The sequence below is a fragment of the Cryptotermes secundus genome, unplaced genomic scaffold (genome assembly GCF_002891405.2).
Source record: "Cryptotermes secundus unplaced genomic scaffold, Csec_1.0 scaffold1073, whole genome shotgun sequence".
Taxonomy (NCBI): Eukaryota; Metazoa; Arthropoda; class Insecta; order Blattodea; family Kalotermitidae; genus Cryptotermes; species Cryptotermes secundus.
The window spans coordinates 26,271-38,485 of record NW_019723317.1 but is presented as its reverse complement, the minus strand read 5'-3'; the positions used below and the strand labels follow the sequence as shown (position 1 = coordinate 38,485).

Sequence of the window (12,215 nt, the reverse complement as noted above, 5' to 3'; positions counted from 1 at the left end):
TTGGTTCAGACTTCAATTAGGACACCAGCTAGCTTTACTAAGGTCTTTCATCAGTTAATTCTGTGCCTTCATGCAAATTCCCAGATTGTTCCTCTATTAGACAACAAACTGCTTCCTTCCAAATCATTATTCATCGGTCACAGGCACAAAAGGAGCGCTATTGGGAGAGTAGAAAGTGCTTTGCCATATGGTGATTTTATCTTCGTAGAAAAGTCGATGGATTTAATTTGTCCCAGTCACTGAGACCGGTGGTAGGTCCACAGTACACCACTGATCCTTTTAAAGCCATTCAGAAAGCCATGACCATAATGCTAGAACAAAAACCATTCAAACCGAGAGATTCCTGATAACCACCAGCTCTAACCATGCAAAACTGAAGAACTCTATTGTATGCCACATCAAAATTTGGCACTGATAAAGAATATTGTAAGATATTTCATTGCCAGACCATATTTCTTGCACAAGGCGTTTTCTAAGAGGCCCCATAATATTTAGGTGCCATCTCTGGGTACAGAGGCCAGTCAGCAACCCAGTTATCAGCATACACTGTTTCCTGTCCAAGGCCAATAAGTCACTATACAGTTCATCTGCAGGCCTTTCAAGGACAAGCTTCAAATGTCTCATACCCAGTGTGGCACAGAAATATTTGCAGTGCCTCTCCATCAGCCACTTCTTAGCCCTGACCCTACCAGTATATAAAATCAATGGATGTGGATGATGACTTCTCCTTTGCTTTTGCTACAACCCTGTGTGGCTCTTGGCCTCATCCATGGTCCTCCTCCATAGGGTCTGGAGGTTTCATAACAGCAGATATTTCTAGGGTGGCACTGTGCCCCATGCCCATGCCCAACCTGCAAAATTACGGACTACATTTCGTCTGGCCCATACCCTTTGACCTGTCTGGGTGGCCTTACCAGGGGCTTATGCCCCCACCCGCATAGCTCTTCAGATCACTGGGGCCCCCAGACTTCCTCTCCACAAATAAGTCGGCAGTCCTTGAGGATGTGATGATGATATAGGGTCATAAAATGAGTAATTCAAATATGGTTACAAAGTTTTTAATGCAATTGATGTTCTCCCATTCTACTTAAAACATAGCAGATATAGTATGTATACATTAAACAGAAAAATACATGTAGTAATTATGATCACAGTCACATTTCTTGCAGTTACCCAGAGAAGCTGAACAGGAATTACCCGTACAATTTACTGATCCTCCAATAACATTTTACTTGTTTACACTCTCAAAATATTTCTTTGAGCCTTTAGGATCAGGTGTGATTGTTGGAGAATCTGGTTTCCAGTTCGCTGGACAAACTGTAAACAGAACATGGAAGGGTTAATACAATTATGAGAAAAGCTCTGCAAATATCTTGTGATGATTAATTCCTGAAAATGTTTCCATCTACACAGTAAGGCTAGTAAAAATACATAAATTAATAACTACATGGTGTGTCCAGGATCCATTAGGACTCTTTTTTTTTTATTTTTCCTTGCAATGCCATCTGTTGGCAAGTTGTGGCATTAAGATTCTTGAAGTTTCAGCTGTGGCTGTCTATAATTTCAAAGCGCAAGCATCACTGCATCATGTGTTCTAAACTTGTATGTAACAGTACTGTTCTGATGCTCCACGGAAAATGGCAGTTGAACAGAGAGCCAACATCAAATTTTGTTTGAAAACAAAACAACAGACAAGTGTACAAAATGATGAAAAGTGTGTACGGTAGTGACTGTTTGAGTCACTTGAATATTTTTCGATGGTATGCTGTATTTCGTGATGGCAGGGAGGACACTGAAGACCCTCCACATGTATCAAAGCCGAGAACAAGTCGCATTGAATAAAATGTGAAAAAAGTGACCGAAATCATTGCATCAGACAGATGTGTTTCTGCAAGACTCATGGAGGAGCTTTTGGGAATACAAAAAAGTACTGTGCATCAAATTTTTATCGAGGATTTGTGCAAATGGAAGGTCTGTGCATGGTTTGTACCACATGTGCTGTCAGGCAATGAAGAACATGCCAGTGTGGAACAATGCAAAGACATGTTACGGTCAGCCCAAAGTGATAACAAATTTAAAAAACTGATTATTACTCGTAACGAGACATGGTGTTTTCAATATGAGCCTCTCACAAAGAGGCAGAGTGCAGCCTGGTTGACCCCAAAGAAGCCGAAACCAAACAACGTGTGCATGCAAAAGAGTCAAGTAAAGACACTGTTAACCGTTTTCGATTCCAAAGGAATCACTCACAAGGAATTTCTGCCAGGTCACACAGTGAATTCTGATTATTATCTCAGAGTCCTCAATCGTTTGTGGGCGAGAAGTCTTCGAATTCGACCTGAATATCGAGAGCAAGATTCCTGGTCGCTCCTCCACAATACCCCACCCCACAAATCAAAGATAGTGCGCGATTTTTTGGCCAGAAAAGCGATCACACTCCTTGATCATCCTCTGTATTTGCCAGATTTGGCTCCAGCAGATTTCTGGTTGCTCCCAGAAGTTAAGTTCATGGTGAAAGGAGACCGTCACTACACCATCCAGGACATCCAAAGGGAATGTGATGCAGTTTTAAACGCGATTCCACAAAAGGAGTACAGTGACTGTTTTCGAAAACGTTTCAATCGATTCCAGCTATGTATTGATTCAGAAGGAGACTATTTTGAATAAAAAGAGTGAAATTTTGATAATAATTCAGGTCTTGTATTTTTAATGAACACAGTCCTAACAGAACCTGGACACACTGTGTATAACGTTACCTTTGTGCCCACACACTTCTGGTACTGTTCTAAGACAAAGATGTAACATTATCTTCTTACCATTATCGATAATCATTAAATGCGAGCTATGACTTACCCTCTCCATGTTTTTCCACAAACTGAAAAGCTTTAACAAGCCTTAATGTTTCATCCACACTGCGTCCAACTGGAAGATCATTCACTGTAATCTGGATGAGGATTCCCTGTTAAAGAACTCATATTAACAGACAGGACTGGAAAGATATGCTCCAGTTTCAAGTATGTTAAATATATGTGCTGTGTGTTCCTTGTGATTTCACTTCTCACTAGCCTTCACATACATTTATTACACATACCAAATCATTGGGAGCAAAGAATCATGCAGAGTACATTACTTCAAGTGGTAAAACTTCTGACTTGCATTCGGAAGGAACCTGGTTCAAACCTTGGCTGGGACACTGACTATCCTGACTGATGATTTCATGGTTTTCCTCAGACCCTCCAGGTAATGAAGGGTAGTTTCTTATATTATGCCACGACCACTTCCCTCCACAACCTTCCACTGCCAACCACAGAGAACTTCAACACTGATACAGCTCCAGTGGGTTAAAATTCAACATCCCAGATGCACAGCTAGATTATGAGTACCACCAACATAAGACACAAATTTCCCATAATGAGGCACCATTGTACAATCACAATTTTAATAATTTTACTGTATGTTATAGCATAAGAACATTTCACATTTTATACAGCGAAAATTTGGAGCTACGCCATTCATAATACAACAAAAATAAGGCGCCAGTAAAACATAAAGTTCCCTTATATATTTACAAAAAATTGGCACAAAGACACTGGACACAAAGACATGTGGATGGTGTACAGTCACGTTCCTGAATATATCACCTATGCACTCTTATTTAGGGAGGTGGTCTCCGCAAATAATCGAAATTTAAACAAGATCATTAAAACTGTTTCAAAAGAAATCACGATTTTCTGTCTTGGTGTCTATCTGAAGGGCCCATATTTCTTGCCAAATAAAATGAGGAAAGGAAAACAGAAACTTACCATAAGAGATTCCTGTAACATCTTCATCTCAAGAAATTCACTTTACAAAAGACAAGAATGCAAAGACACATTCAAAAAGAATACACATATTCTCCAGTTGTGTACTGAATTATTTTACTTAGCTTGATGATTTACTGCTGATACAGATATCACACTATACAGGCAGAAATTAATTTTCCTTTCATTTCATTAAATATACATCAAACTATAAAACATCTCAAATAAAGCTGCAGACCTTAACAAGATTCATACTTCATGTCATATACAGTTTGAGTCCAGTCTCTCAGACCCTCCAGAGTGACAAGAGAGAACGAACAGTAACTGCCTAGAGAGGCCAGCTACAGAACCAAATGCCTGCCATCCCATCACCACCTGTGCTACTGGTTTCATATGCCTTCTGCGATTTTAACCCTGGGACCCAAATCTTACAAATTTTTGTTGTTGTATTAATGAGTTATTTTTATGTAAATTAGTTCAATTTGTACTGAACCAGTACAAATGTAAACTAAGTTTACTCACCACCTTTAATATAAGATTTGAGTGTAGATAAAAGTTACTCTGTTCTTTGTCAGCACAACACTATTTCAAGGAGATGGAACTGCTGTCTAAGATGACATGTTTCAGAACATGTGTGTCATCTTCAGGTNCATAAGTGTATGTGAATACCTTGTACTATGATGCAATAAAACCACATTCCATGAACTTTATCACTCTACCACATATATATGGTATATTCCTGGTACTCATTTCTGTTAGAGACTGAGTCGACCCCAGGGCCATAGTGTGGCTGGAAGAATTTCAATTGAAAAAATCCAATGACCTCATCAGGACTTGAACCCACGACCTTCCGGCTTGTAGCATAATGCCTCAACCAAATATGCTACTGCACGGAAATTAATTAAATAATTTTCTTGGGGAATAAAGTCCGGCCAGCATGTAAGGCTGACAACCTTACCGCCATCTTTGAGCCAATTGTCTAGATAATGTGGGACCTCAATGTCTCACAACCCTATGAGCCTTCACAGCCTGTTACGGGGATAGCTTTACTTTTTATATATGGTATATAAAAAAATTGTGGATTCATTAGGCTTACATGTAAATTTACGCTAAATTATATCAATTATGATAAGTTGATTGTAACTATAAACAGGATTTCAAGATGGCACAAATATTCCGAAACATGTCATCTTAGAAAACAATCCCATGTGCTGGATGTTGTTGCGCTGAGAGGAGTACAGCAAATATTATCTACAGTGATTTACACAAGAGTCTGCAACAAACTGTGAATAAGATTTGAGGTTCTCATACTGATGGTTCCAGAGATGTGGCACTGCGTATTTTAGTAGACAGATGATAACACCTTCAGGATTACCTCAATTCTTGTACAATAATTTAAATTACAGTTTCAATTTGTATGAGACATGAAGTACCCTAACGCCATCTATGAGCTGACTGTCTAGAAAATTTGGGAACCTCAACATCTCACAACCCTACAGGCCTCCACGGCCTGTTACAGCAATACCTTTACTTTACTTTACTTACTTTTATGAGACATTAAGTTCTCACAGCAGTGAATATTAAGATTGTGGTCTTCTGGAATACGATACTGTGTAATCTGATAGATGTGTATGAACCTTTCAGATGAACCTGCTGATCCAAGAATGGTTGGAAGCAGATTTCTCTAAAATGTTGGTATTCATCTGCCAAACTACACAGTGTCACAACCCAGAAGACAGTAAACTTGAACTTTCAGTGTAGGACACAAACACCAAATTTCATTACAATCTGTTGAATAGTTTCACGAATGAAACACACAGATGGATGGACATATCCTTCCATTACTTTCTCATTTCATGCACTTCATGCAAAGACTATACTACAATTTAACTAATTTTACCACTAAGAAGCAATACTTTTATGTGTCCCAATGGATCAAAGTCCTGAGACACTGTACCTTGGGATTGATGATGAACAGTCCTCGCAGAGCCACTCCATCTTCCTCGACAAGGATGTCATAATCGCGAGCTATTTTCTTGCTGAAGTCTGATAGTAGGGGATAGGTTATTGGACCTAGTCCACCAGCCTACATCAGAAAGAACAAATCTACAAGAAACTCACTAGGATTAAACTGGACACCTTCCCAGTTATAATTTTTATAAGAAATAATGTAATAAGAAATAATGTCACTGCATTTCCACAGATGTGGTGCCTTTCATAAACTTTTTGAGACACTTAAAGAACAACAGATAATTTTTCCTTTGTTTATTCAATTAATTTCAATAAGCACATACAGATGTTTCATAATCACAGACATGATACTATGCATTTGTTGTATGATTATTTCATGAGCCAGACCACGTGCAGATTTTTCCACTTCTCTTCCAAACAGAGTATAAATTTAATACAGGCAACATACACCATGGTTGATATCACACATTAAACTACAGATTCCTGCCACTGGCCATCAATACCACTGTATCACAAAGAGGCAAAATGGAAGTCCCATATCATGTGTGTCCCCGTCTGAGACGTGGGTTCTTTCCTTTTTTCCTAGGAAGGTAAAGGCAAGGATTGTTAAGGAAATACCTGGAAGCATCAGCCACAATAAAGCATTGTTAGCAAGAGTATTGTAGTTAATGTTTACTCACTTTTCGAGGTGTGTTAATCCAACCAAGATGGCTGAAATGCGAGTCTGTAGAAACACCAACAATTTCAGTGTTAATTGCTTTGAAATCTTGGATCCTCTCACTGAATGCAATTATTTCTGTTGGACATACAAATGTGCTGAAAAGAAAACAATTGTCAATAAATATCTTTTACAAACCATCATTTTAGTAATACAATCGCTCTCACTACACAATATTCATCCAGTGAACGTCTTCAACTTAATAATAAGATCAAGATGAACAAATTCTTGTGTCTGCCTTCATACTTCGCCTGATCTTCCTGTTTCACACTGTCTATTTCAGCGTATGCTTCAGTCAGTCTTTTTACAAACACTTATGTGCACTGGTTAATTCTCTGCTTTATATTCAGCTCGATCTTAGTTAAAATCTCACACCAGGAAACTATCTCGATTGAAGCTATTTTTGTGGCTTTCGCCACTCACTGGGACAATACCTTACAGCACAGTGTAACTTCTCTCATCAATGTTGCAGCTCTTTTTAAGGGGAGAGTGGAAACTGATAGCTATGTACGATTTTATGGTTATATCCTGAAACAGTGTTAACTCTTAACTCCATTAATTACTTTTTCTTCATGCACCATTTTTTCCAAATATCTTCTACAGTAGAAAATATTAATTAATTACAAGGATTTGGAATGGATGTGGAATTAGAAGCAGTTTTCCAGATGAAAAGGCATCACCTTATTGGATTCAGTGTATTATTTCAGTTCAGACCATAAGGGAGAAAACATTATCAATTATGAGAGTCTTTTCCATGTTTGAAAGGGAGCTAGAGTTCAAAGTTTCAGTAGTGTAATGCGAGAAGTGACATTTTTCCATTCAGTCTCAAGCCATCACAATTTCTAGAATTTACATTTGCAGCCAATTAGGTTTAATAAATTTCTATGCTCTACAATTCAATTCAATTCAATTTATTTACATTCCGTAAAATCCAGATACAGGTAGACACCATAGGATATGGAACAAGTCAAATACAGTGATTCTACAAGGGGAAAGTTGATGTCCAAGGATTTTATTCAACTTCCTTCTCAAAAGGATAAAAATTACTTCAAGAAACTTAAGCATAAAACATGATTCAGCAGCATTCACAGCTTCAAAAAAAAATTGGTCATGTATAACAAACCGTGTGGTGTTTTCATAAACCTCAGCACTCTGTACTTCAGGTTGTGGTCTTCTGTGTTATGAAACCAAGTACTCTTGGAGACAGAACTCAATGTCTCGGAACAGTGCTGGTATCCGTCTACAATACTACATGGTGTCAAACTCAGAAGACCACAATCTGAACAGTCACCACTGTGAAAATCTGAAAACTAACAACAGTAGCTTATAACTTCACCTTCTTGATGTTATAACTGATGAAATTACATCTTAGAGTGGAAGATTTTACAATTGCATCTAATAACTTCAGCTATTAATAAAATGGTGACCAGGTATAAAATTCCTTGAGATATCATGTTTCTGCTGGCAAATGGTCTGTTAGGTTATGTCTTCAGTTTATCATCCATATCATCCTCTCTGTATAATCTACGAAGCTCACAAAGAATCTTTTGAAAAACAAAGAAAGAGTTTACATGTACATGAAAGTGGGCCTAGCAGGGCATGATCTGAAGCCCAAAATATTTTATTAGTTGAGAAATGTTAATCACTAAGCCCAACATACTTACAAATCAAGAGGGTAGAAAAAGAGGACAAGATATTTTCCTTTATAATCTGCTAATCTGATTTCTTTGAATTCTTGATTCACTACAGCCATCCCACGAAAATCTGGTGCCGGTTGTTGCACTCGGGGGGAACACAACTGAACACCTAAAAAATTGTCAAGTATTAATTCACTAAGAATGCAATACATGTATACTAATAGGTGGTACATGTTGCTTCACAGTAACAAAATGTTCTGTTTACAGCAAATTATTGCTCCAGCTCTTAACAAACTACCAAGCCAGGAAATGTATGCAGAGCATAACAAAAATCTGGGATAGCTCAGTCAGCATAGTGATGGGCTATGGGCTGAATGCCCAGAATACCATTCCTGGTAGGGGCATGATTTTTCTCTTCTCCATAGCATCCAGACTGACTCCGGGGCCCAACCAGCCTCCTATACAATGGATACTGGGGGCTCTTTTGCTGGGAGTAAAGTGGCCAGAGTGTGAAGCTGACCACTCACCTCCAGCTAGTGCAGAAGTCAAGAATGGTGGAGCTATATCTCCACTCTCCAATACATATTAATGGTCTGGTGCTTAATAGAGAATAACAATTCTTGTGCATTCAGTCTAATCTTGTTTATCTGAAAAAATCTTTTTTCTCTACAACTTTTGTCCTAAACAATTGTTGGCAACCATAAATATTAGGAACTTCTGCCAAAGTGTCTGTTATTGTTGTTCAAGTTCAATGAAAACTGGAGTATGTAAACAGATTTCAGTAAAGTTCCCAATATACAAATCCATGAATATTTGTTCAGCTGCTGTACAGTTATTACATGTAAACACATGGTCACATTCAGACTTGGCATAACTATTAAACACATTTTTACAATTTTCATTGCCAATATGAACTGCATGGTGCAATATTCTTCGGAAAGTTGATAAATGCTCAGCTAATCAAGAAATTTCTTAAACGAACTGATGGTTCAGTATCATACATATTTAATGTAGCACAGGCTATTCAAGTTTTTTATAAAAGGTTAATTAATTCTATCCAGTGTGACTTATGAAGTTTTTTCCTCCTTTTTAATATATCATTTTATTTTATTTACAATGATACTCATTGTATCATGATAACACTGTATGTATATATTAATATTCACAAAACATATTGTAATAGTGGTTTCTAATTGTACTGATATCTTTCTGAAGATGGTTTATAAGACCGAAACATGTTACGGATAAAATGCTAAAAAGGAGAAGAGAAAAAACTCCATCAGTCACATTAGACAGAATTAATTAACCTTTTATAATATTGTTAGTGTGATGGACCAGGATGAAACAAATCAAAGTTTATTACTCTCGGCTGCATGGAAATAGCAGTTACTCCACTTACCAGAACTAATGCTTCGACTGATGCATGAAAGACTGGATTCTGACAGTTTCTGTAAAAAGTGCAATTTTGTTAGCTGTTAGAAGTAAAAACTGCTGTGAAGAAAATTTCATAACTGATTTGTAACACAGATCAGCCACTGTGTGAAATCCATGCAGACACCTCTGTTGGTGGGAGAGACTCAACCAGCAACTGAACCTACTTAGACAGAAGATATGCCTGGCACAGTGACAGCACTAAAATGCGAACCAAGACCCACGATTCATTAACCTTTTCCAGGCTTGCTATATATAGTACATCTTCCATAGCTTCTCACCTCAGCTCATCTTCGAATTATGCTTTAAATGCTGTCAGTAATGTAATCAAATCTGTACTGCTGTAGAAAACAAAAAGGGGTGGGGGAGGGGGGCAGATCTCAATTCATTACGCACTGAATGAAACTTATCCCATCTTTAACGTTGCCGTAATGTTGAAAACAAAATAATATCAAAACATAGCCAAACCGCATTCGGGAAACGATGTATTAAGTAGCATATATTCCGATTAAGCAGTAGTACAGTATGTGCATGATGAGAGGGGAGGGAGTTACTACAATTTATTACAGACGCTCGAGAAGTGTAAGTCAATTTCGTAAAAGTAAGGTTATGGTCTATACTCACAACAGCATGTCTTCCCACAAACGTTCTTGCAACAAAGTTTACAATTCCTGACATTGTTCAAAAATATTCCAGTGAAATAAATGATAAAACTGAAGTAAGGGCGTTAAATATTACTGTATGGTAAACAACAACGGGGTTACAACTATTACATAAGGTACAAAGTCACCATAATACGTAGTGAGCGTTATTCTATTGGCAGAATTCAAGCGCATTCAAGTGAGTTTAGAAACGGACACATACGATTTTATCTCATCAATAAGGTGTACCAAAATAACCAAAACTCACAGCTGAAGTGTAATCATCGAAAAAATTGGGAATTAGGTATACTGCAAGAAAACTGTTGAAGCTTCTTGCAGTAGCAGTGCCGATGGTAATTAATTTGTGCATAGTACATCGTAGTTTCGTAGTTTGACTTTCCTGAGAACGTGGGTGGTTGCTCCGTGTGTCGCAGATATTGAATTTTGTGGAGTGCTCAAAAATCGATTTTAGGTGACTAATTTTAATGATCCGGATAGCTCCGTTAGTGTAATTACAGTAGTTACGAAGTAGATGGTAGGAATTGTATTGCAGGCAGAGGCAGGAATTTCTCTGCATTGCGTTCAGGTTTGTCGTGGGGTACTCAAAGTCCCTTGTCTGATAGGTGTAGAGATTGGGGGCTCTTTCCTCGAGAGTACCAGCGACCGGGGTCTGAAGCTGTCCACTCACCTGCATCTAATACTAAAGTTAAAAATGCAGTCTACAATCATGTGCCTGTGCAGTAATGCTCAGTGAAGCATAGGGACGTTTACCTATTACAAATTTCGTGGCCCCCATATTGCACTGGGGTGAATCCAGTTAAACTCTTCACCGTCTTCTCCATCACGAAACCCAGAAGCAGTTGAGTCCAACATTGGATTAGACATAACACCCCACCCCTGTCATTAATAATAATATACATTTTAACCATGAAGTTCAGAGAGAAGTAACTTTGTAATATCTCAAACCTGGTAATTAGTATTAAACAGGAAACAACTGTAGCAGAATCTGCTCATTGAAGATAACAAAACCAAACGTAGTGATGGCTTTTGACATGCTTATAAACCCTATCTTCATTTGGTTGAAGTGAAGTGAAAACAAGTGGATTTGAGGTTCTCACAGAAGTGACTGTAAAGATTACTGTCTCCTGGGATTGATACCATGAAGTGTGGTAGAAATTTAGTGATGTTTTGGAGGAACAATCTGCCTCCATTTCTACGGCATTGTTGTGTGATAAGAGCTAAACCAATCGCCATCAGTCAGGCTTTTACTACTGGTACTATGTGCTGCCTCACAAGTGTAAAAATGTTGTCAGGTTTCACTGTGGAGGAATGTCATGTTGAACAGTAGAATTATTAGTAGCAAAGGGAAGAGTAATTGGAATAAGCAAGCAGTAATAACTGGAACACAAATAAAATTAAGTGTATGGTCTCAGCCACGCCATAGCTCAAGCAGTTAGTCGCTGGCTTCCCACCGCGGCAGCCTGGGTTCAATCCTGGGTCTGGTCAAGTGGGATTTGTGGTGGACAAAGTGGTGCTGGGGCAGGTTTTCTCTGAGTACTTCAGTTTCCCCTGCCAATCTTCATTCCACCAATTGCTCCACAATCACCCTCACCTATCATCTGGGGCTGGTACAATAGGCCAGAAGTGGCTGCAGTACAAGGGACTTAGTCCCACCCCACTAGCAATAAAAGAAAAAAAATAGTATGGTCTTGTAGGCTGTAATGCTATGTAGTTCAGAGAAAGCCCCCTGTTTTGGAAGAACATCTCTCATCTTGAGTGAAAACAACCCAAGCAAGAAACCAACAGAATCAGATGGCTACTGAGAGAACCTCAAATCCAACAGAAATAAAATATCTTCATAATATTATAATCAGCTACACAGTGTCATATGGCAAGGAAGCAGCTTGTTAACTTCACAGTCTGTCTGCACAACAATCACTCGCCTGCCCTCTTGTGTGACTCCGATTTTTAGTATATAGCATTATATTTTTTATTTTCAGCAGTTTGTAACTAGAAT

The 12,215-nt window shown here is 38.3% G+C and overlaps 1 protein-coding gene across 1 annotated transcript; it reads right to left on the bottom strand.

Annotated features, from left to right (window-relative positions):
- Nucleotides 1-1,042: 1,042 nt before the first annotated feature.
- On the bottom strand, nucleotides 1,043-10,395 carry LOC111861856 (peroxiredoxin 1). Its single transcript, XM_023846780.2, has 7 exons — nucleotides 10,182-10,395; nucleotides 9,526-9,574; nucleotides 8,154-8,295; nucleotides 6,452-6,587; nucleotides 5,758-5,886; nucleotides 2,854-2,959; nucleotides 1,043-1,317 (listed from the first exon to the last, which is right to left on the bottom strand). Exons 1-7 carry the CDS (start codon nucleotides 10,233-10,235, stop codon nucleotides 1,229-1,231), a joined length of 705 nt encoding a protein of 234 aa, XP_023702548.1. The 5' UTR covers nucleotides 10,236-10,395; the 3' UTR covers nucleotides 1,043-1,228.
- Nucleotides 10,396-12,215: the final 1,820 nt, after the last annotated feature.